General features: G+C 38.4%; 1 protein-coding gene across 8 annotated transcripts in view; it reads left to right on the forward strand.

Moving 5' to 3' along the window:
- The window catches only part of DCTD (dCMP deaminase), a 54403-nt gene that overhangs the window by 26222 nt on the left and 11806 nt on the right, over window positions 1–16375 (forward strand). For 5 of the 8 annotated variants that reach the window (XM_031607472.2, XM_090138913.1, XM_031607471.2 and 2 more), the window contains 2 exons: window positions 12661–12772; window positions 14122–14257. In XM_031607472.2, coding sequence (XP_031463332.1) covers window positions 12722–12772; window positions 14122–14257 — 187 coding nt within the window. In that variant the 5' untranslated portion in view covers window positions 12661–12721. Of the gene's footprint in view, window positions 1–5972; window positions 6121–7616; window positions 8281–8482; window positions 8590–12660; window positions 12773–14121; window positions 14258–16375 lie in introns of those variants that run through there. The other 3 variants (XM_090138916.1, XM_090138911.1, XM_031607470.2) reach the window with 3 other exon arrangements.

A 16375-nucleotide genomic window follows, 5' to 3' on the forward strand; every position in this document is an offset into this window, starting at 1 on the left:
AGTGAAATCTTTATTTTTTTATATTAAAACACATTTAGAGGAAACTTTTAAGTCAGTGTTTACTTTGCATTTGACATTGGCATGTGATTGTAATTGTAAATGCTTACATATCAATGAGTTTTATTCTCTCGACTAATAAAAGGTTAAGCAATGTAAGGGGAAATGGGGTCAGAGTTCCTACAATTTTTCGCAGCTGATTTCTGCAAATGAGTCACTGAGGAATTTACCCTGGAAGCATAGGAAATGCCACAGACTATACAAATCTAAGACTCCAGCATTGTACCGCCTGCCCGCTGAAGTGAGCATAACCACCGTATGGGATGCATTAAGGAAATAAAACATCTGCGGGTGTAGTTTCTTCCCGTGCTCTAGGCATTTTAAGTGTGTTTTATATGCTGAATCATGAGAGTTTATAGCCCTCATACATTTTAATACTATCTAATGTATTTTAATGCTATCAAACTCTTGCTTTTTCAAAATTGATATAAAAGCATAGTCTTTTTTTTAGTCATATTTAAATCTTGTCTCAAACACATTTTTTCAGAAACAAGTGTACAGCTTAATTATATATCAAGACCAAAAATTCTTTTACTGTTATTATTGGTCAATTTCTCCCCTGTCTTGTATTGGGAAAGAAAAGTAAGTAAAGACAAGAATTTTACCTGGTGACATATATCATATGTTTTTAATAGGAGCATATCACTGCATCTTCATTCTCTCCTAAAATGGAAGCATCTAATTGCCTTTGCTGCCTTCCATTGTGCTGTTTCCCTTTCTGTTGTATCCTTTCAAATTCTGATAACAAGAATACCGAATTTATTATGTAAGAGATGCTGATGGAAACATCTCATCTTACAGTGTTTCAGAATAACACAGAAAATACTAGAACATGGTTTATTTTTATTCTGAATAATGTTGTTCGGAGAATATGAATTTCACCTTCTGTCTTGGCCAACAAAACTAATTCCTGGGATTCTTCTCAGGACTGGGTTAATGTACAGTTGTCCACTAGAGAGCAGGCTGAGACCAACAAACCCATTCTGTTCCTGTCATAAACTGACTTTGAACCCAGGTGTCTTAATGTAAATCGTTAGTACATTAAAGCACTGCACCTTGTAGCTTCAGCTGTGAGTATATATATACTGCTATCAAACTTGATGGATATAGCTTGTGAAGCTTAGTGACCTAAGGTGGTGATAATAAAGTATTCTGGAACCTGGATAACATTTTATTCTGTCACTATGGTTTTCTTGCTCTGGTGACATCAACTAATTTGTACTGCTTTACAGGGAATTTCTGTGCCCGGCTTTTTAGCCAGAGTCTTGGCTTCCTTATGCTGCTTTTATTCTTTTCTGTCAGACTGAATTTCTTGCAGAAAGAAAATATTGCTTGATATTGATTCCATTGTGCTAGCTAATTTCAGGCTCTTGTCCTGCAGATCATCTGAAGTGCTGTTCAAAATCTTGAAGGATTTTCTAATGCAAAACCCACAAATAAAATAAAGCACACAATATTGCCCAAAGAGAATTCTCTGTTCTCTAATCCTTTAAAAAACTGTTAGAAGTCAAATTATCAGGCTCTTTGCAAGGCGTGCACAAACGAGTAAACGGTTTTCAAACAGCTCCTAAAATTCTTAGGTTTTTGGCCTATCTTTTTATTTTGTTGGTGTAAAATATTCGTATTCTGACAAAATGGGGCAGATACACCAGTGGAGAGATGCAAAGTTCTTCTTGATACTGTCCCTATAGAACTCAATGGATTTTTGTAGAAGTAATAAGAAATCTCTTAGTTTACTTTTGTGTAGATGAAGAATATCACATTTCAACCGCTTTGCTTCCTCTGTTTTGAGAAAACAAGGTACATCTGTTATTTTAATTTCTTTTTCTCCCCAGGCTGCTTTGAAGGCCAGCCTCAAAACACAATTATTCTTCAGTACTTTGAGCTCTAGGAGTATTCTCTTGTATTCTGAAAAACAAGAATTGAAAATATCTAACTAATGCCGTCTTCCCCTTGCACAAGCCATAGCCCATCCACCTTTGAATTCATTAATGATTCCTTCCTCAGTGTTCCCATCCTACTCTTTGCCTGCTTCACCTAATCATCTGTTTTTAGATAGCACAAAGCTGCTGTGGGTCCATGCTAGAATTCCTCATATACCATATACTGTTCTTGCTGTGTGAGTCAATGCCTTCCTAATGTGAATATGGTTTTATTTATAATGATTTTAAAGGCACAATATTTTTCAAAAATATTTGAATGCAACCTGAAAGATAAGAGATTGTGTTAGTAGTGGCAAATACCTGCACTGGGTTATTTCAGCCTGAACAAATCATGTTTGTCTGATACAGACACCTAAAAGCAGAATCTCATAATAGGAAAATGCCAGAAAATCTTGAGAAGGAATCACACTGCCAACTCTGCCTATAAAATAAATTAAGTTTACTAATGATTATATTTCCCATTGTATCTATACAGGGAGCCTAGAGTTCCTGTTCTTCGGAGCTGAGATGTCAAATGCATTTCCTGACAGCGCCAGCTCATTTTTCATTATTGATAAGTTAAAACAGTGTGGCTGTTAGCTGTTCTGTAATTTGTCCAATGAGCTTAGGAAACAGCTGCAGCTTAAGGAGGAAGACATGAAAAGAACTCACATATAATATGATGGTGGCACCTGAGCTCCCTCTGCCTTGCTGCCAAGCTAGCGGTTGTCACAAAATGAAGGCTCTCTGCCTTCTGCTTTGCAGCTTACTTTGCTGCTATGTCCTAGGAATGGAGCAGTTACGACTAAAGATAGGAAGTGCTTCTGGTGCTAATGGGTATTTGGGGAAATGGGAATATTGGCAAACGTGGAAGGCAAGTAGGTCAAAGGGATCTCCCTGTGTTAAGTGAGGGACAGAGTAAAAACAGGGTGATTACATCAGTTCTTCTTTTTCTTAGTTTAATTTTGCTCACCAAGATGGTTATCTAAGAATTCTGAAATACTTGCCTGTTTCTTTTTTTTCTTTTTTTTACCCTAATCCACAAGATAGCTGACAGGGTAACTTCTCTCTTATTACAGAAAAGATTTAGCATGTTTACTTAAAACTATTCACGCTAAAGCCCATATGAATATGTAAGAAAACGATTCTGTATAGCAGCATTTACATGAGGATTGAAGTATTACCCCACAGTAATAATGAAATCTAAAGATACAGCTAAGATAAATGACAGGAAATTATACCTAAAAATAGGAGAATTCTCCATAGAATAAATCTAAAGCTTATCATAAACAACAAAAAAAATAAAAGGAACAGAAAGAAAAGTAGAGAGAAAAAGCACTGAGGTAAGAGGAGATAAGCATAAAAAGAATTTGTATCAAGGAGAAAAAAAATTAAAAAGACTATAAAGAGCAAACCATTTCCCAGATATGAAGGGATACACATGTTCAAGATTATCTGTATGTAACAGCTGAGTAAAGGCTTCTTTCTTCTGAATGTCTGCTGTAGTGAGTACACTCATGTTATTGTCCAGTTAGTGTTATTACAAACTGATGCGCTGTAAGAGATTTTGGCACTTAGGCAAATGTTGTGGAATTAACGTAAAAAGCCAACGAGCGTGACAGGAAAATCATGGTAAGGTGAAAAGTATGGAAGTTGAAAATAACTTTCTTAGATAGCAAAAATAGCTTTGAAAAGTAAGAGGAAGCTAACAGAAGAAATAGGAGGTTGTTAAGAACGTAGGCAGGTGCTAAGTACAGAAGCAGAATGCCAAGAATGTGAAATGTGATATTAAAAGCAAAAAATGAATTTCTCACTTTCAATTATGGAATAATGGTGACTATGACCTGTATGGGCAGGCACAGACGGTCATTTACCTCTTGGACAAAAACACAAAGGTTGCCAAAAGTCTTGCCATCTGAGGCTTTGTCTCAATTTACTTTCTTAAGGATGACTTAGCAAGATTATCTGGGATTTATTCTCGAAAGAGATATGAGAGTAGGTCACATACAGTATTGTCTGTTTCTCTAGCACTTGTCTCTGTCCTGTCAATTGTACTGGATTGCATAAAACAGAGAATTTGGCTTGCAAGGGCAGGTATGAATGGAACAAGGAACTTAAAGAAGTAGAGGTCTGGTTAGAGATACAGCTAAAAACATTTTAGGAAAAAAAGAGAAAACATCATCAAATAACATACAGAAAGACTAAATCTAGCTGGAGAATATACTGCTATCCAAGTACTGATGAGGGGATCAAGACAACAAGAAGTTAGTATTTGCCTATATTAGAAAGGTCAGCATGAATAAAACAAGCAGACAGACATAATAAGGAAAAAATGCCACATTCTTAAAAATTTTAGGTGAGATGAAAAATAGCTGTAAAGTTAAAAACAGAATTGAAGACAGTTTATTATAAGAAGACTTTTATTATATGCTCATTTGTGACTCTAGTGAGAATAAATGCAAATAAAAGATCTCAGAGAAGACTCTTAGCTGCTGTCACCATGGTTAGAAGCTGGATTCAGAGAGTTGGTAAATTGCGGAAAATTTGAATCTAGAAGACGTAGAATGTGATATTCAAAATAGTGTAAGACTTGGAATGGAAGAAAAAAACCTTGAATCTGGCACTCCATCTTAGGTAATACACAAGACAGCAGGTCTGAGGTTTCCATTCGGCCTTAGGAATCATCAAAATACCTTAGTATTGGATTCAGTCAGAGATGCTCATCATGCACAGTCTTATTGACTGCAATAAGAGGTTTTTTTTGGCATTTAGTGTTTACAAATCTGTAAAGATGTAGGCATCTAAACACAAGACTTTGATGTTCTGAATTTTGGCATCTGAGTTTGCGAATAGTGAATTTGGAATAGATTTTCACCTGCTCCAAAATTATCACGATACCATCCTCATCCAACTTGGTTTTGACCAATAGCTGCTATTAAGCTGCTATTATTTGTTATTTTTAAGTAATTCCAACATTATATAGAATGCAATTTTATATGCTGAATTTAAAACTCCTGTAGCAATTCATAATCTTGATTAAATTAACAGTAGAAATTGAGAATTTCAACATATATGAGTGGCTGCACTGGGATTGAATATGTTCTTAGTGTCTAACCCAAGCAGAAATTCCTATTTAGAAAAATATTTGGACAATTAGATTTTCCTAAAAATGAATCGTCTTCTCTAACTGTGAAGATTATCGTGTCAGCTAGCAGAGCTTCTCTGAAGATAAGAGACAGATAAGAAACAGATGCTAAGAAACAGGTGGATATAGAGACATATTGTCATACTTATTTATTTGTCTTTCTCTCCAAATCTAGCAGTTAGTTCCTGAAACATTCATTCTGCTAGAGAAAAACAACAACAAGTCATTAGCAATTTCTTTTTTACTTTTCCCTTAAGTTTTGAGAGTGATTTCAGGGTTGTCTAGCAAACTGTATACTGCATATATCTTGGCCAATCTCAGATGTTACTCTCTGAATAAACTTAAGTGTATCCTATGTTTGGGGAGAGATCTCAACTGCCAGCAAAGTTAAGGGTCTGTTTGAAAACAGCAAAAATATGGGGTCTGAAACATTGGATTTTCTCAAACTCAACTTAGTTTTCTTTTATCAAAATTGACAAAAGGTAGAATATAAAAATTTCATAAGCAATAAGCTAAAAATATTAACATCCTGACAGATGGTTATGTATTTAGTATGTCTTTCAAATTTGTGTTACTTCTCATTAAGAAGAGCATCCAAAATATTTGTAATCAACTCAGATTGTTCAGTGACACCTGCACAACAAGTTCATGATCCTCCAGGCTTGGGACTTTTATCTAAGAAAGGAGAGACATAGCAAAAAAAACCTATAAAGGAACACCTGAGGTACTCCATGTCTATTATGTACTGCTTTTGGGGAATAGAGGAGAAATGCTTAAGGAGGGGGCTAAATTGTCAGATACAAGTTAGAAGAAATTCAGCTTATTTGAGTGCATGCCTTTCTTAACAGGGACTTTGAGTTAAGACTGTTCCAGTTCTGTCACAAAGATATGAATGGTCCTGAGACAGATGAAGAATGTAAATAAGCTTCTAGATCAAAGCATAAGACAGAGATAGTGAAGATGAGGGTTCAGACAGCAGCTCCAGAGGACTGCAAGGTAGGTGGACAGCAGACAAGTCTTATTGAACACACCAGGCTGTGGGACTTTGCTCCATACCTATAGGAAATTAAGCTAACTGCCCTCACTGCAAGCCAGTGTTTATACCACAGTGTCCTGGTCTAGATCTCATCTAATTCAGGCATACTTTCCTTACATACCTGTAGTCATATAACCTACTTCTGATATGTGCATGAGGAAAGAGGCTGTCATGTCAGGTAGCACCTCCACGGTACATTGTCAGAACAGGAGTGACAACCTGGGCAAACAGCAGCTTTCAGTATACAAAACAAAGCCAAACAAACACACACAATGAAACAGAAGAAAAACAACATGTAGTTAGCTTTCCAGAAAATGTGTCATTTAGCAATACCATAGGAGTCTATTGACTGAAAATTCAATTCAATCAAAAAATTTTCCCTCTCAGGCCATGAGTCGCTGCTGTTTTATTAAAAATTCTGAATGTTGCTTTATTGAGGAAGAACAAGATAAAAGCAAGAGTCAATAACCCCTGAAAAATGAGAAAAATGTACATTTGTGGACTTAACAGGTGGAGATAAGGGTAGATTCAAATTATTAAGAAAACTTACTTGCTAAAATTACAAAAACATTTAACTTTTGAATTTCAAAAATAATACAATTGTAATATACTTTAACGTGAATTTGAACCTTCAACCTTCATTACTTAATAGTAAAAGCAGTTATTCTGCAGTCTGTATTTGTTACTTCTCTGACAGGAATGGAAGAGAAGAGAGGAAGAATCTTTCTTCTTGTGAAAAAGGGGTTCTATTACTTTGAATCTGGCTCTGGCTGTTTTATAAATATTAGCTGGAAAATGTGATATAAACTCCTCATCAGTTTTCACAGAGTAGAAAATCCTTCAATCTTTGTATATGATCAGCGTATAAGCACTGTTTTTGAAAGGTTAGTAGTTGTTACGGTTTGTCCTCAGAATCTTAATTATGTAAAGTAATACATTTAGCATGAGTAATTGTAGCACTATTAATTTTAATTCATATTTCAAGAGTGCAGAAACATATACAGATAGTAGCAAACTTTTTGAACTGCATTATGCTAAATTTTTCTCCAGATTAATTAAATGAGTGCTCTTTAACTCTCTCCGTGATCAACCATAATCAGGCCTTTCATTTCACCTTCAGGCTCATGTTTTTCTGACTGATGGTACTTTCATTAAATTTCATTTCTTCTCCTTGCATTTAAATTGTTCCTTTTCGTGAACATTTGTTGTCCATATGAAATTGTGATCACAGAGCTCTGAGAAACTGAAATAACTATATGTTTTCTCTTCTGAAAATGTTAGCTGCTTATGCCAACTTTTTTTGTGACAACTAAATAGGAGTATCTGTGAAATTTAGGTAATATTTTCATACTTCATGGTTTGTCAGTTATTTTTTAAAAAAAAACAAAACAAAACAAAACAATGCAGAAAACTAAAGAGAAGGGCATGGGTGTCCTAGTGGACATATTATATGTATGTTTTTATCACTGTTTACAAATATGTAAAGTGCAGGAGTCAAGTCAATGGGGGCAGACTCTTTTCAGTGGTGCCCAGCAAGAGAACATGAGACAGTGGGCACAAAGTGGAGCACAAATAGCTCTGTATGAACATAAGGAAAAACTTATTTACAGTGATGGTGAGAGAGCACTGGATCAGGCTGCCCAGAGAGGCTGTGGAGTCTCCTTCTCTGGAGATATCCAAGACCCATCTGATGCCCACCTGTGCAATATACCTATGGCAGGGAGCCTGCCTTAGCAAGGGGTTGCACCCAGTGACTTCCCTATGTACCTTCTAACCCCTATGATTCTGAGACTCTATGAACTATGAAAGCAATAGCAACATGCACTTCTGTTTTTATTACCACTGTCTGTGTCTTTTGGGACGGCTTTAACCACAGCTGTGAACGTGGTTGGGGTCCTTTAGATGGCCACTTTTGCAGTTTGTTATGCATATGGCCAATATGGGGGAACATAAGGACTACCACGAACTCAAACTTTCAGATACTCTGGTATGTGAATACTGGACTTTAATATTTAGATTTACCTCAAGAGCTTGAGCTGGGAGAAAAGATGTATGCTTGTGCAGAGCGTTAGAAGCAACGTCGTCCAGAACACAACACCGAGGACTACCATAGCACTAAAGTGAGTGTGAACTGCCTCGAGGTCTGGAGAAACACAGGAGTGGGTCGGCTCAGCGAGATCGGTGCTGAGGTTCCGCAGCACCCCTGCGTTAGAACAACCCTTGGCTGCAGCCGGGCGAACGTTTGGGGTTCTTCTCCCGCACGGCCGGGCCGCGGACGCCCGCCCTCCCCCGCCCCCGGGGCGCGGAGCGACATGGCGCCGGGGCTCCCCGCCTCCCTCCCGCCTCTTTCTCCACCCCCTCCCGCTTTGGCGCCAAACGGCGAAGGAGAGCGGCGGGATGAGCGGCCATCAGCCCGGCCACGTTAACGGGTACGCTCCTCCGCCTCCTGCCCTGCGCCGCCCTCGGGGACCGCGCTGAGCGAGCGAGGGCACGGCGGGGCGGAGAGGCCGCGGGTTCGGGGGGTCCGCGAGTGCTGCCGTTTCCAAGCTCTCTCTGCGGCTCCCTTCGCCGCCACCATGCTAGCGGAGCGGGGCTGAAGCGCGTGTGCTGCTCAGCTGGGGCGCAGAGCTCGGCGGGGGGAAGCGTGATGCGCCTCAGGGAGCGGCACGCGCATCTGGCGCAGCAGTTACAGGCAGAAGGGTGAGGCATAAGGAAGCTAATGTGAAAAGTCAGCAGGAGCGTGTGGCCCGTTTGGCTTTTGGGGAACGAGGCAGTAGGTGCTAAGGGTGCTTTTTTAAGAAAGAAAAACACGCTTGGCCTTTTACCCTAATTTCTGTGCGTTGAGTGACAAAGTATTGGCAGTTGATTTTCAGTAGAAATCTATCCTGGAAGAAAAAGAAAATACAGTGTAGTCAGAACGTGGTGTAGACCTCACCTGGAGCACTGTGTCCAGATGGGGAGCCCTCAGTGCGGGAGAGATGTGGTCCAGAGGAGGGCCACAAAAATGACCCAAGGGGTGGAACAGCTTCCCTTGGAGGGCAGGCTGCGAGAGCTGTGCAGCATGGTGAGGGGAAGGCTGTGGGAAGGCCTGAGAGCGGCCTTGCAGTATCTAAAGGGTAAAGTAAGAAATCTAAACCTAAAATCTGGAGTAAGAAAGAAGGGGACAGACTTTAGAAGGGACTGTTGTGATAGGACAAGGGGAAATGGTTTCCCACTAAGAGAAGGCAGATTTAAACATGATGTAAGGAAGTGTTTTACACTAAGGGAGGTGAAGCACTGGCACAGGTTACCCAGAGAGGCAGTGGATGCCCCATTCCTGGAGACAGCCGAGGTCAGGCTGGACGGGGCTCTGAGCACCCGATGGAGCTGTAGGTGTCCCTGTTCAGTGCTCAGACCACCAGGCAGCCTTTATGGGTCCCTTTCAACTCAGACAGTTCTGTGATTCTATATTGCACGTGATATCAGAAATAAGAAAACAGCAGGAAAATGAAAAGGGAAAAGAAAGTCCAATACCTGTTCATTCACCAGTTGTACTACGTTGTTGTGTACCTGACCACCACAATTCATTCTCTGTGTTCTGTTTTAAGATTTTCTACCTTTTTTGTTTTTTTTTTTTTTTGTTGCTGTTATTTAGGTAAACTTTTTTTTTTTTTTTTTCTTTTCCTGTAGCTGAATGAAATTTCTTCCCTTTTTTGACGCAGTGTTATCATTTACTTGAAGATGAATGGGAAAGAACTGAGAACAGAGGCTTGGCCTTTAATTGCAGACTCTTTCTCTGTTTGCATTTGAAATACTGTTTACATAGACTTTTCTACAGATTATAAATCACTGTAGAATTTGGGGATTTTTTTCCTTCCTTTTTGAATAATGTTATCTTCATGGCTTTCACTTCCCATTACTTTTATTCATAGGTTTGTTTGAATTATCACAAGGATAAATGTTATTTTCTCTTTTTGTAGCTAGCTTTTTTTAGCTATTTTTTTTAGAGTAGATATTCTTCATGCAATTCTAGAACTTACAATTGAGTGTGAGGAGAATGATCAGCTGCCCAAAATCTTTATGCTTAATTTTCCTGTTTGTGCTTGACCACTAGCCAAGTCCTTGGCTTCTGCTTAATCAGAAATGAAGTGTTTTATACCCATTTCACACTCCTGTGTTCCTGTGCAATGAGCTGAAGGAATCATCTAGCCAAACGTTGTGATGTTAAGTAGAAGTAATTGAGTGAGGTTTGTTTTTTTTCATGTTCTTTTTGATGTCAGCCTTCTGCTTATTTCTCAGATATGCGCCTCTTGCTGTGAAGCTGGTACTCTGAGGGGCTTCACTTACATAGTGTTTTGTATTATAAAAAAAACTAAATAGTAGCTTTTGCTGGTTTTTTTTTTTTTTTTTTTTTTTTTTTAAATAACAAGGTTTACTAGGAAATAATTTAACAAAAGGAGATCTCAGGATCTCTCAGTTTTGAGTATTATGATTTTTCTGGAGAGCTTTTCCCAGAACGTGTTACTTGGTGTAGTTCTGCACTGGGTGTTACGTATCTTTGTTGAGGGCTCTCAGAAGACATTACTGTGAATGTCACTTACTTAGGAATGTAGAAGAGTATTCATTTAAAGTCTGCGGGGGTTTTGAAGTGTGTAAATCTACTTTTGTGATACATTGTAAATACTCACTCATGAGTTAAAACATTTTCTTCTAATTTCAGTAAAGCTGACCATGTTCAGTTTGGCAAGAAGTGTGTAAGGGGAAGTCTTTAATTTCTGCTGTGAACCTCTTGTGCTCTGAACACTCTTCTTTGTTAGTAGGATACAGTTTCTATTTCTTAGACAATTCGAGCCAGTTTGAGCACCCTCATTTTTATGCTTGCTTTTATAACAGCATTTTTGACACTGTTTACAGTGTTGTCAAAGTGTGGGAGAGGTCTGCTGGTTGCACCGAGAATGTATGTTTCTCCCATCTTACACTGAGATGATGGCCTTAATGATAATCCTCATTCATTCCAAGAAGAAGCCAAAATTGCTTACTTCTAAGGTGCCACATATAAACCACTCAAAAGCAGTAATTTGTCTTTGGTAAATAGAGCCTTGTGGGTTTCTAAAGTACAGTTTTATTATGTACTGGCATTCTCTTCACTTAAATAGTGTAACCTCGGTGTGACAAGCTAACTGCAAGCCTCTAAGACATGCTATTTTATATTTTTGGTTATAAAAACAATCATTAACAAAATGCTTGTCTTCTAATGTTTGTGCTTGGAAGGCACTGGCACTACAGTGGCTGTGAGATGTCTTGCTGTTTGTGGTTACCTCTGATGCATTATTCTGCATGGCTCTACATTGCTAGAAGGGTATCTTAGTCTCCTTCCTCCTTTTTTTTTTTTTTCCTAAAACATCTTAAGCTGTCTACCTGGTAAGAGGAATCCAGGAGGAAAAGTACGGCACTTCTGTATTTTGGTAAGATATTTACTGTCTTGTATTTGAGTTGTTCTGAGGATTGCTGAAGAGCTGTTAAAATCATTACATCATTTTGGTTTTCAAGTGTAGCAGCATTAGGTGGGATTTGGGGGACTTTTCTTTAGGTTTGATATTTTTCTGGAAATTTGCAAATCTTTCAGGTATTGGAGAGAAGGTGGGGGGAAAAAAGAAAAGTCTCTCTTTGCCTTCTTTTTCTGAAAAGCAGAGATACCTTCCTGTTGTGTTTTGTGCTGTCCAGGAAGTCTTTCAACCGAAAGGAGGCAAGAAAGAGTGACTCATCACTTCTCCTGTGCCCCTTCTCTCAAATAAACCCCTCAGTGCAGGGGAAGAGGCAGCTTTTCATGCCACATTTATGCATTCTGTCTAAGGGAAAAGTTCTTGAACTCATCTCATCAGCTCTTGGGGGCGTTCATAAAGCCCATAACCTAAAGAGAAACTTAGCATTGGACTATCAGAATGGTTTACAACCTCAGACTGTTGCCTATAAGCATTGTCAAAAGAAGCAGACTCACAGCAACAATTGTACAGGCAGAAACGAATGACTGCACTGGAAGCCTCCAAATAGAAATCTAGAGAACACTTGTCATAGGCAGAAGTACAAAATAGCTTAGATTAGAGGCTTGCAGTTAGCACAGTCATCACAAAAATGATTATGTTGTTTGAGTGAAAAGAATGCCAGTACAAGATATACCTGAATCTTAGAAATACACAAGGTGTTATCTATCGAGGATAAATTGCTCTGTCTTTATAGCTCAATGCTCTGAATAGCTCAGCCTTCTTATCTAAAACAGAAATTTGCAACCTTGCTGGGTTTCCTTTCCTCTGAAAGAAAATGTTGCATATATAAGTTCTTGGAAAGCATGTAACACTGATGATTTTACTGGTGAATAAAAGGTGGTCTTTGTGAGATTCTAATCCCTTAGATTACTTTAAACTCGCGCTCACTGGAAGAATACAGTCTGCAGTAACTTCACCTAAGTGTTATTTACTGATGGCTGCCTTTTTTTTTTTTTTTTTTTTTTTTGGAAACTATAGTTTTGGTGATGAAGCATCCTGTAAAAAACGAGAGGATTATCTGGAATGGCCTGAATATTTTATGGCAGTTGCATTTTTGTCAGCACAGAGAAGCAAGGACCCAAGTTCTCAGGTAAGAAGTCAGTATATAAAAGTAACATAACCTAATCTGCCTTACACATCACATCAGATGCACATGTAGCATTTTCAGGGTTTTCTTATTAAAAGTCATTTTAGTATATAGCTTTTGAATTTTTAACATGATCAGCACTTTTTGTTACAGAAATTCTTTTATTGGGTCTGACCTCATGTGTATAATTCTGTGTGTACATTTGTAGCTTGGAGTTTTGTAGGTATTCCCTTCATCTGAAGGTTAAAATGACGCATACATTTATTTTTTCCTTTTTCTTGTAAGTAGAATTACAGTTAGAGGAGGATATAACTACTGAAAGTTGTAGATTGTAAATTTTTTTTTAGATTTATCACCTCAGAAGTTCCTTTTCCTCACCTGCAAGAGTATAAAAATTCCTTTTTGTTTGTTATTGCATTCAAGTTGTCTCTCTCTCCATCCTTTACTTCGCTCCTGTACCTCTCTTGGACTTAATATTGGTTGGAGGTGATAGATAACCTCTCATGAGACATGCAGTTCTGCAGCACCCAATCAAGCTGTTGGTTTCCTTTCCCTGAAAAATTTCAGGAAGAAGATCCCAACAAAGCAATGGATTAAAATGTATGTAAACAGCCTGCTCAATTACTTCCTGGCTTCTGTATGTTATAGCTGTCAGTTCTCTGAAGCATGTTTATTTAGAGCTAAATTCTTGTTTACCCGGTGCTGGTTAATAAACACATTGTGTAAATTAAAATCAATGTTATTGCTGTTTCAGTACATCTAAATTATGGACACAAAACTTAAAATTCTTTGTCACTTCCTCAGTCTAAAAGAAGGCCTGTGTGCAGATTTGGATTAAAGTAGTAGAAGGTGGGAGTTAAAGTGTCTGGTCGTTTGGTGTGTGTTTGCATAAACAAGCCATGCAGGCTGAGTGCTTATCTCTAGCTAGGTCAGAACTACCACATTTTTGTTCAGTCATCCATCCATTTTCTTTAGCTCCTGCTGCTGCTTATATTGCACTGGAAAAACTAGTTTGGGGAGCTGAACTGACAGAAAACTTGTACGTAGCACTGTTAGTTGTGTGCTGGTTCTGCTCCCTGAACTTGGTTCACTTTGACAAGGAACAGTGCTGGCAGACTGAGTTGAGGACTGTGTGGCTAGAAGGTAGCAGGCTTGCATCTGCCCTGGTCTGCCTGTTGGGTTCAATTGTGACCTTGTTTATTGTAGCCTTGTCACGTTCAAGACTGTGTGACACATATGAAGTAAAGCTCATATCTCTAAAATTTGTAGCACTGACTTTTCAGCTCTTATCTTCTTTTTTGATATATGATTTTTGCATGCTGTTGGTACTATGCGAGTCTTATTTTTTTCAGGTTGGTGCCTGTATTGTAAATTCAGAAAACAAGATTGTTGGAATTGGGTACAATGGGATGCCTAATGGCTGCAGTGATGATGCACTACCTTGGACAAGAACAGCAGCACATAGATTAGACACAAAGTATCCTTACGGTAAGGCTACTTGTAGCTGACAAGTCAGACTTCTGATGTTCCTGTATATGAAAGATCATTTGGTAGAACTTCAGTCTGTTTTTCTTCCACTCATCCATCTTTGTTAATGTGCTCGTACATGATGCATCAGAATAATAATCACAACTCTGAAAGTAAATTAAAGGTCTTCATGAAGGGATGGCTTCTGTGTGAAGTATGTTTATAAATGGTTAGCCATTTTGGACTTTGAAATGAAGTCTGGTAAATGTAATGCAGCTTATGAGCACACAGTGCATGCAAATGATTGCTGTTTTGGTGTGTTTGTCTCCATGGAAATTACTGAAAGCACGTATATGCAAAACAAATAATTAGTCTAAAGTACTGGTATTAAAATTGTAAACTGCAGTGGTTGTAGGAAATCCCAGTATTCAGGTGTTTGTGGCATAGATAATACATGTTATGACTTGTGGAGTTGAAATTTGTCTTAAGTATATGATCACATACTGTCATTCCATGCCTCTTCTCATTTCATGTCATGGTAGATCCTCGCTGCTACAAGTGAAGTGACTTTCACTATTTATTTCAACCTATGATTTGATTCACCTTTACTAAATGGAGAGATTGAATGAGGGGCAAGGACAGTTTCATGGTAAATAAAGCTGAATGCTACTTTGGATTGTGTCTTCACAGCAGGCTTAGTTTGGCTTTCTGCAAGCTTGCTTTGAAGGGTCCTCTGTGATTATTGGCACATCTATCAAACAAGGCTGCACAGTTAGACCTCTGGGCCATGTGTGATTTGCAGAAACCAAAGAGGATGGTTCTCTGAGCTGCCCGAGGCTTCACTCCATGAGGACTGACTGTTGCTGGGCATGGAAATAGTATTGAGAGTTGCCTTGCAGATTTCAGTAGCTGATGTTGGGGATGAACTGTGGTTAAGACTAATAAAGAAGGGGGGAGTGCATGCTGTCTTCAATCCCTCTTCATGTTTTTACTTCCACACCAGCTCCTGCTGAACCTCTGTGGGGTGAGACTGGTGCAGCAGGAGCTGTGGAAGCAGGTAGTTCCTTCATTTTGTGCTTCATCTTAGTCCTTCCTGGGTTTGAAAGTGGAAGGGGAAAGAACCACAAAGCCAAATGAGAACCCTTGAGAATTTCTCCCTTGCATGAATGAGGGGCAATGAGCACCAGAGTTTGGTTTTTATAAAGATACTGACTCCTCCAATATGAAGTATTTATTTCTGTGCAATAAATCCATGTTCTTGTTTCTAACTTCTAAAAATTGATCTGATACAGGAATAGGACTTGCATTAGCTTGGAAATTTCTTGTGTGCATCCAAAGCTCTTTCTAAACAATGATATTACATTTTCCTATAGCATTAAAGTGAAAGATTATATGCTGTGGTTCAGCTCAATTAATCGGCTTTGTATTTGAGTTCTTACAACTCTTGTACTTGTCCTTGTTCATTTCACCAATTCATCATCAGACCTCTAAAACTAACTCTTAAACTTGGTAAGATTTCTTGTTATTTTTCATAAGAGATGCACTGCTTACAGTATCACCAGCTCCTGCCAAATTTTAACATCTGTTCTAAAGCACAGAAGCTCTGGTTTTACATATAATGAAGATACTATAATGGTTCACCATGGTACGACTGCTTTTTATTTATAGGGTGTGGAAACAAACATTACCCCATTGATTAAAGATAAAGCTGAAAAGAGAATATTGATTTTGGTTGAGTCGTTATGCTTGCTGTAAGTTCTCAGTTCTGAACTAAGATCAGTGTGTGTGGTCTTTGGGTCTTAAGCACGTTCCAGGAGAGATGCAGAAATAGGGCTCTCAAATATAAAACTCATTGACTTAAACTAAAAAAAAAAAAAAAGATGGGATTTGTGGAAATATTTTATACAGTAAAATATGAGGGTTTCAAAAATTTTATTTTTTGTTAATGCTTATCAATTTTGAAAGCTTGGAGAGATGAGTTCATTTCTAGGAGTTGCTCCAACTTGTGCCTTTCCCCTAAAGAATCTCAGTCTTCACCTCTTCAGAAAACATCACCACTCTGTAATAAAGTGTCTACTGTGACGAATTAACAACCTGTTTTGTAATTTGCAGATCATTTAAAATCTAGCAGTTTCTTAT

The sequence above is a fragment of the Phasianus colchicus genome, chromosome 4 (assembly GCF_987193195.1).
Source record: "Phasianus colchicus chromosome 4, bPhaCol1.hap1.1, whole genome shotgun sequence".
In the NCBI taxonomy this organism is placed as follows: domain Eukaryota; kingdom Metazoa; phylum Chordata; class Aves; order Galliformes; family Phasianidae; genus Phasianus; species Phasianus colchicus.